This window comes from Zingiber officinale, chromosome 4B (genome assembly GCF_018446385.1).
Source record: "Zingiber officinale cultivar Zhangliang chromosome 4B, Zo_v1.1, whole genome shotgun sequence".
Taxonomy (NCBI): Eukaryota; Viridiplantae; Streptophyta; class Magnoliopsida; order Zingiberales; family Zingiberaceae; genus Zingiber; species Zingiber officinale.
The window spans coordinates 16,882,095-16,891,613 of NC_055993.1; the positions used below are offsets into that span (position 1 = coordinate 16,882,095).

The following is a 9,519-nucleotide window of genomic DNA, read 5'->3' on the forward strand; positions in this document are numbered from 1 at the left end:
ACTAGAGACAAAGGAAAGAGGAGGGTTATAAGTCTTAACTCTTTTGTTTTTTAAATCTACTACCATTTCATTCCAACCCCTTCGTTTTTTTTTCTGAAAACCTTCATTTATTGTCTTTCCCTCTCTCTTAAAAAAAGAAAGAGAAAGTGACATCATCTTTGTTATGCTTTTACTCACTTTTTTAAACAGATCAGATTGGACCTCATTTAACCTTTAAACTAGAACATGTCAACGAAAGAGAAAGTAGCATTCTCCATGATGTGGCATGGTGTCGTAGCCCAAACAATTGTTTTGCCTCATGTACTAACCTACTAAGCTTAAATTTTGGAAAAGATGCCTATGCAGACTTTGTAGAAGTCCTTGTAGGGGTTATTACTGTGTTGAAAGGAGGAAGGTGTCTGCAGGAAGGATATATCTTAGCTTTTGTTTTGTGGTGCTTGGTTTTGATGGCAATGATTATGTCAACATAGGTAACAATTGGGCACATGAAAAAAGTGTAGAGGTGGGGTTAGCAAGCGGGCTGGAGATTGTATATGATGGGAAAAGGAAATAGGAAAATCTAGCATTGTGTCATCGTATCAAATTTTGGGTCTTCCCCTTAAAGGAACCAAAGAGGAAAAAGTTCCCCCTAGGAGTCAGCATAATACCTTGTAACTAAAACGCCTAAACTCACAAGTCATGATACATATGACTCCAATAACTAACTCTGACATTTAACTTGTATATTCATGAAAAGTTGAGTGTTACTGTGTTACCGAAGTACATAATATGTAACATTTCCCACCCTTTTGAATCACATATTGGTTTAGATGTTGAACTTCTTGTGACATTCTATTTTACCCAAACACTTTTTGTTCTGTTTCCCCAGGTTATGGAAGATTTTTTTCCAATTGTTACAAGAGTGAAATCTCTCGTAACTCCTCTTGGAGGTCCAAAGGGTGAAATATGTTATGCAAGAGAACATGAAGCTGTTTGGTTCAAAGGAAAACGGTTTGTTCCAGCTGTATGGGCCAACACCAATGGGGAAGAACAAATTAGACAACTCAAACCTGCTACAGATTCAAAAGATAGAAAGGTTGGAGATGAGTGGTTTACAACTAGCAAGGTTGAGGATGCATTGAACAGGTCCTCACTTTCTAAATTTGGCTTCTTGATTCTTGACAAGTTTGGTTTTTTGGCATGATTATGTTTCTCTGATATGTTTCAAACATTCGGTTTGTTGAAAACTCTTTACAATGTTCTGCTTTATGTTTAGGTACCATGAAGCATGTGATAGTGCCAGGGTTAAAGTTTTGGATTTACTTAGAGGATTGTCCAGTGTTTTGCAAAGCAAACTGAATATTCTAGTTTTTTCATCCATGTTACTTGTCATAGCGAAGGCGCTTTTTAGTCATGTCAGGTGAGATCTTTTAGCATTCAATTTATATCATTATGAAAATAAAGTTACTTTATACATATGTTACTTTTTCTTGAATGTTCTGTTCATATGACAAAAACAAAACAAGGGTAGTTGTTGGTGATTGATTTTGAAATGGCATGATAGGTATGTACATATCTCAGAAAATAACCTAGAAGTCAAAAACTCTAGAACGTGAGAATAAAAATCCAAAATAGTTATAAGAGAAAGGTGTATGATGTAAAATAGTATATCTGATAACAAAATCCAATGAACAATTAATAGTCAAGGCTATCATTTTTTGCACTCAACCTTATTAATCTCTTATCTTAAATTCTTTGTTAAGTTCATCATTTCTCGTGTTCCCTTTTGAATTTATTAGGGAATATGTCATACACATTACATAAGAGCAAACAACTCGCAATTTGTCAGTACAAGATGTATCGTACATAGGGATTAATGATATGCAATCCATCTAATATGAAGTGTATCATAAACTTAGATAAATATATATAGGCTGAACAATTTGCAATCCTCCTGATAAATATGCATCGTACATATATAGGGTGAACAACACAATCTACTCAAAATGCACCTCACAAAAAATGGGTGGACGATTTGCAATCCATGCGGTAAGCAAAACATCCTCTATAATGATCGAATTCTACACGCATAAAAAGACCCAAGGGCTCTTTGTAAGCAACAAACCAATAATCTATAACATAATTCATTTGTTTTATTAGTTCAATATAAGTAGTGATGCAATTTTTTTAGACTATGGAGCCAAGTCATACATTTGTTATTTTCTTAATTTATACAAGTAATCATGTGACTCCAGTAAAGTGCGGAGTTGAAGCTCTATAACATAAGTATGAGTTACACAACTCTTTTTAGCCTGTAGAGCTGAAGCTCTAAGATATAAATAACGGATTTGTTGTTTGATTGTTTGGTAAACAAAGTTATGTTTTAATTCGCAAAGTTTTAGTGCACATGTTATTTTTTGTTAATCAATTTATCAATAGGTGTTATAAAAAAATGCCAAGATTGATAGACAAAACTATGAATACTAAAATGACAAGCAACAAGGAAGCACATATCTTAGAGCTCAAGTTTTGATAGAGGCAATTACTGAGATAGTTTTCATTTCCAACAAGTTTAGAATTATTTCATTTTCTTTCATAAATTTAACATGCAAAAGGTATATATAATGAAACAAGTAACAATAAACTCAGCTCAAAGAAGAAATTCACATCATATACAATATATCTCTAAACACCCGGTAACGCTAGCAACTTACTCATGCTCACCATCAAAAGGGACAAACTACCTAATCCCCAAGCTTTATGAAATACACAACATAACATCACTAATAACCAGACAATAGAGTGGAAATGACTAAGTTGCTACTACTTCCCTTTAAAGCAAGGCAACAAAGGCAACTTGGTAAGAAACTAGCATTCACATCAACGGATCGATCTTGTGAGAAAATTTCAGCGGGAGGATAGTGATTTCTTGAGGTAGGCAATGCTATAGCTGAGATCAAATAGGGAGAGTTCGGTAGCTTGCCTTGTTGATGGCTAGTTCATACATTGTGGAAAAATCAACAAAGTGGTGATTGCTTTGAGGGAGGCAATGGTGCAATGACCTAAGGCAACGTTTGGACATCAAGAGAGAGATCGAGAAGGAAGAGATCAGAGATGGAAGGGATAGTGGTTCTGGTGGCAATTGTTGCTTCAAGTGGAGGCAGTCAGGGTTTGTGGGGATGACGGAGGCATGGTGGCAACGGCAAGGGGGAAAAAATAAAGCACGATGCGGTGTGGGGATAAGTGGGTTTAGTTTATTAATTAGCACTTTTGCACATCAATCCATTAATTTAGAAATTTACAATTAAGTCCCTCAAAAAACAAATACTATAACAACGACGGTTATGAATGCACTTAAAATTTAGCTAATATGAGAGGTAACAAACCGAAGGGGAGCCTTGGCGCAATGTTAAAGTTGTTGCCATGTGACCAAAAGGTCATGGGTTCGAATCCTGAAAACAACTTCTTGCAAAAAGTAGGATAAGATTGCGTACAATGGATCCTTCCCCGCGACCCCGCATGGCGGGAGCTTCGTGCACGGATTGTCCTTTTTTTTTTATGAGAGGTAACAAACCCTTGATTCCATCTGCACATTGTTTTCTTCGGGTGTGAATCATATCAGGTTTTGACACAGTTTTACATCTTGAAGTTGTAATTTATGGATTGTGTAACCTGAGTAGACTGCTCCATCATTGCACTGAAATCCACTTCTAGATGGAAATTGAATGGAGCCGTCTGACATAATTAATTTAGCTACTTATGTAATTGTAGATGATTCCTGTTTAAATGTAGTTGCCTTCAAATGATCACTGAATAATTATTAAGTGGTGAAATAACCTAAAGCAATCACATTTACCTTTGTCTGAATTTGAATTTACTAACAACTAGGTCGAGCATCATATGTCTTCTTCCTCCCTCGTTACTTACCATGTGTGGATATAGGTTGGCTCAAGTACAGTATGGTCAGGGATCACATCAGTTCCGACACTCATATTTTAAACATTGACCCAAGCCAAACCATTTTATGTAGTTTGGTTAAAAATTGAATCATTCTAATTCAGTTTCTTTCAAACCAGACTCAACTTATCTCAGTTCAACTCCTACCAACCACATGACCACATTCTTGTTTACTGTAGAAGCCAAACCATTATGTTTTTACCTATGCTCATTCAAGCAAGGTTGTTCACCAGGCATACAACTTTACCATTAAGATGTTAACTGTGCTCTATAAACCAGTTGTGCAAGTCAAATATTACATAGCTAAAAGGTACGAAAGTTGCCTATTAGACCTTGTTTTAATTTATTTACTACATAGGCCCAGTTTATTAGGAGTCAATTATTAACCCTCCCACCCCCTAGCAACTTGGCGGTCGGCTATAAGCTAACCCTGTGATTTATCTCCCTTCGCATATTTGGGGGATGAGCTATGAAAGGCGTCTGGGGTGAGCGTAATCGCTTTTTACTACAATTAGGAGTCAATTATTTGTTCTATGTAATAATTACCAATTACCTTTTTCTGTATTTTGTCAAATCAAGAAACCTTTTGAATTAAATTACAATTGTCTTGTAAACTTAATCAAGTTATTTTCATCAAGCATGCATGGTTGGAATACTTAGATATCATACGCTAATAGTTGTAATAAGCATGGTATTGAGAGATCATTGTGAAAATACCTTTCCTGGAACCTGATGCTAGGCTGAGTGCTAGGAATCTGTTGGTTATGTGTTGAACTATGTACGATAATTTAAAGCCACTTTCAAATGCAAAAGAATTGGACTGTAGGTCAGAGCTCACTTTTTGGCCTCAGGTAATGATTTTTGATTAATTTTGAAATGCTGTTGCACATCTAATTCTTTTCTGAAACTGAAAACTTGGAAGACAGAGTTTGTCAATGATAAAATTAAATGATACACCTAAACTCTTGTAGATGAAACATTGATAACTTTCTTTTTAGCGTTTTTGCAACTATCAGATGGGCCAAGTTAGAAGTCTGTTTAAGATACTGCCCCTAAAATGAATTAATTTCAATCTTGTCCTTAATCTTTCAAAATTAATTGAACGTATTGCATCTGTATACTTCAACTCCTTGTAAGATTCTGACTTGAAATATGAATGAATTTCAATCGTCAAGATCTGATTTATCTTAGGATATTGGCTTTAGTTCTTAATTTCTGGAATGATTGCTGAGTTTATAGATTTTATTATTTTAGATTCTTGTAATCCTTAAAGTGATATCTTTTTTTTTGGATAAGTAAAAAATTGTATAGCACGAACTAAGAGTACAAGAGCTAGTCCTTAGGAGTTACTTATGTCTGATCAATGTAAACTCCCAAGGGCCAATATACATGAAGTTGCACACTCTTGAAAATCCTCTTAGTGTCTAACTGCCCCTCTCCAAAGAAATTAGAGTTTTTAGCTCGCCATATGTGATAAATAACAGATGACAAGGCTAGATGACGAGTCTTTGTCAACACCCTACTCCCACGGTAGTGTCTACCGAAGACTCTCATTGCTCTCCGGTAGGTGGACACCTTCGGTGTCATATGCAATCAATCTCTAATCCTCCATAATCTAGCAATAGGGGGGCACCCAAAGAATAGATGCTCTTGTGTCTTTGGCACTTGTCCACAAAAAGTGCACTATCGATCCTCCAAGTAATCATGTTTGTCCTAGTGGGGAGACGCCTCTGTGCCAGCATCCAAAAGATAACCACATGACTAAGCTGTAAGTATATCTTCCATACTATTCGGGTCGCTGACTTCTCACAGTGATTTCTGGATATATGAAATGTGTTCATTCTTCTCATTTTGGTCTTATGTGATGAGACTCACACTCGTTTTAGATTAATGTTGTTTATTATTTTGTTAGATTGTTTTTGCACTTTTAACATATTAAATACTTCTGGTATTAGAGCATTTATTATTTGGTTAGTTTGTGCTAATTTCAATGCATAATATTTTGGTATTCAGTGAAGGTCGGAGAAGAGAATGGGTGTTCCCCAAGATATATGAGCTCCTTGAGCCTAAGGTAATTGTGCATAGGATAGCTAGAATCTTTTTATGGAATTTTGGGTGTTAGTATCCTCTTATATTATTTAACTGACCAAAACTTTTAAAACCGGTAATGTCTTAGCTGCTAATGACATGTTTAATGTTGAATATTGAGTAGTTGGGCCTATGCATGGTTGTTAGTGGAACTAGATAGATTGTTTATATCTCGTCATGACAACATTTCATTTATTTTTTTATTCTTGACTAATAAACATATGTGATAAGGATAGCTCTAAAGCATTTTATGTATGAAAATATATTTAGTAGATTAATCATCTCAAGATAATTCCTCCAGGGTGTAGCTTAAGAAAATTTTGGATCTACCCAGTGTTTTATCCATGATTTGAATTTTGTTTAGACATTCACATTTTTGCTACATGGGCGACAATGACTTTGATATGCTAGACATGATTTCAGGTAATTCCGAAGTGTTTTAAATTTCATCTGGTAGATGATACAGAAAACTACTGATTTTTAATCAGCGTGGTCCTTTAAAATCATGTTATTAATACTTAGTTTATATAGATCTGTTATGTTAATAAAAGTTTTGTTGGTGCAGGATCAGTCATCAACAGAAGTATGCAACAAACTGGATTTAACAGGATTATCTCCTTATTGGTTTGATATGGCACATGGAAATGCAACAAAGAACACTGTCAACATGAATTCACTTTTCCTTCTTACTGGACCAAATGGTGGTGGCAAATCCAGTTTGCTTCGATCAATTTGTGCTGCTTCCTTGCTTGGAATTTGTGGGCTTATGGTACCTGCTGAGTCAGCTCTAATCCCTCATTTTGACTCTATTATGCTGCACATGAAAGCCTATGACAGTCCTGCTGATGGGAAAAGCACATTCCAGGTGCTGAAAATAATATTGATATTGCTTTTATCTTGATTTATCATGCTTATCAAGCTTCTTTTGTTCATAGAATTATTTTTCATGCATTTATTATCATGCTTATCAAGCTTATTTGGTTCACAGAATGGTTTTTTATATAGATTAGTAGCTTCTCAAAATCTTTGTAGTAGTCAAAATGTCAAGCGTCTTACTCTTGCTTAGAAATTTAATGTCGAAGGTCTTTGCATATTTTGGACTGTGTAAGATGCTTCAATACTGATGAGACATTATCTTTAATATTTTAATTGTGTTGATATTTATCCTGCATGATGACCGTTGTATTGATGCATCAATACATGTATCAGATCCATGTAGCCAACCTAAATGGTTTGTACTTTGTACTAAAGATGTTGTATAACTACTGTTGTACACAGGAATAGCTTCTTATATTTCACTTTATCACAATTTCAAAAAAATCAATTATTTTTATCCTGATACAGTATTTACTGCCTTGCAGATTGAAATGTCGGAGATACGTTCAATTGTTAACAGATCTACTGGAAGGAGTCTCGTTCTTATTGATGAGATATGTAGAGGCACAGAAACTGTAAAGGGAACTTGTATTGCTGGTAGTATCATTGAAACTCTTGATTCTACTGGCTGTTTGGGTATTGTATCCACTCATTTGCATGGTATCTTTGACTTGCCTCTGGCAAGGACCCATACTGTATACAAAGCAATGGGTACAGAAGCTGTAGATGGCTACACTAAACCAACCTGGAAGTTGATAGACGGAATCTGTAGAGAGAGTTTAGCCTTCGAGACTGCCAAGAGAGAAGGTATTCCAGAAAATGTCATTCAGAGAGCTCAAGAGCTTTACCTTTCTGTAATTGCACAGGACTCGATTAACCATATAGCTGAATGTTCAGATCCCAAACCCCACTTTAACTGTTTAGCTGAAGTTCAGGCCTTGAAGGATAAGTTACAGTGTTCTTCCAATTCTTCTAACCAACTGTTCGTTGAGAAAGTTAAGAGTGCTGTAATGATCATCTGCCAGAGCAAGTTGATTGAAACCTACAAGAAGAAAAGTCCATCTGATCTTGCTGAAGTGAAATGCCATTCCGTTGGTGCTCGTGAGCAACCTCCTCCCTCAACTGTTGGCACATCAAACATCTATGTCCTCATAAGACCTGACAAAACTCTATACATTGGACAGGTAGAATTCATAATATTGTTTTTTTTTTTTTCTTTCTTGCTATAATGTTATGCATGCAATTGCTATCTAAGTGAAAGAAACTCAATTCGCAGACAGATGATCTGGTTGGTAGACTTCGCACACATCGTACAAAGGAAGACATGCAACATGCATTAATGATATATATGATAGTCCCAGGAAAGAGTGTTGCAAGCCAATTGGAGACATTCCTTATTAACCAACTTCCTCTCAGTGGCTTTAGACTTGTAAACAATAGTGATGGGAGACACCGAAATTTTGGAATTGCAGGTTTCACCATGGATGGGCTTGGTAGTGTCAATGAAACAACATGGCATAGTCAACAACAACCTTGATCCATTCATCTGTTGTCCACTGCTCCTTTTTGCATCTCCCAAAGAGCAATGTTGGTTTACTGATGGAATCATGATTATTGCATCTGCTATGGAGAAGGCTTGTAGCTCAATTTTGTAGATCCAAGTGGTAGCACCCAATTTTGTATATTCGAATTATTGTAGGAAGTATATGGATATATCCATTGCGTAGTCAAATCATGGGTGACTTTGTTTTATGCATTGATTATCCATAACATGTATGAATTATCAAACGAACGATATATAATCAGTAGTAGAAGAAAAAAGAGTTCATGATGTTTGCAGTCAATATTCTATTGCAGTTTGTTTTGCTCAAGACTATTATAGGTTTTTGAAATTTTCTAGACCTCGTCTTAGAAAATTTGACTAACCTATGCTGAAATGATGCTCAGGGAATGACAGTGCCGTTTCCTTATTTAATTACTTTCTGTGAACTGTTATCAGAGGAGCAAAGATAAAAGTCTTTTATGGCTGGGTGATTAGGTACGTCTTTTTGAGCGTTATCGTGTATTAGTCATGCAATGTGACGACACAATTCATTATTACTCTTACAATTTAGGTTGCAGAGTATATAATATAGCATGAAGTGGACATTTTATGAACAGAAGAAAATGCAATCTGAGCTGGATCTTGTAAGCAGCAACGCCGTTTGCACACTAAGGTATTTTTTTGTACCTCATTTCCTTTATACATTGAAGTTATAAATGGTTCCTGGTCAAAGCTACAATATTAGATCATCAATAAATTCAGTGCGTTTAAAATTTTTTTTATATTTTTAAATTTTAATAATTAAGATATTTTTAATTTTTTTAAAAAAATAATATATTTTAAAAGATTAAAATGACTATAAAATTATTGTAACTACTGTTAGAATTGTATTCATCAGAAATTTATTTTTGCCATTCCTACAATCAAATTATGGCGTGGACAAATTTTGAACCCTAGCGGGACCCTTCGTTAACGTGCGACTTGCTACCAAAATGTGGTGTGCCCAGAACATTAACTCTTGCTGCATCCCTTGGTTAATTTGTTATTATTGATGTGCTTAAACCACAATATTATTC

The 9,519-nt window shown here is 35.4% G+C and overlaps 1 protein-coding gene across 4 annotated transcripts in view; it reads left to right on the forward strand.

Annotated features, from left to right (window-relative positions):
- Positions 1–8,744, forward strand: part of LOC121974797 (DNA mismatch repair protein MSH1, mitochondrial-like) — a 117,030-nt gene extending 108,286 nt beyond the window's left edge. For all 4 annotated transcript variants that reach the window (XM_042526027.1, XM_042526029.1, XM_042526028.1 and 1 more), the window contains 6 exons: positions 869–1,125; positions 1,256–1,399; positions 5,950–6,007; positions 6,590–6,889; positions 7,386–8,084; positions 8,177–8,744. In XM_042526027.1, coding sequence (XP_042381961.1) covers positions 869–1,125; positions 1,256–1,399; positions 5,950–6,007; positions 6,590–6,889; positions 7,386–8,084; positions 8,177–8,437 — 1,719 coding nt within the window. In that variant the 3' untranslated portion in view covers positions 8,438–8,744. The remainder of the gene's footprint in view (positions 1–868; positions 1,126–1,255; positions 1,400–5,949; positions 6,008–6,589; positions 6,890–7,385; positions 8,085–8,176) is intronic.
- Positions 8,745–9,519: the final 775 nt, after the last annotated feature.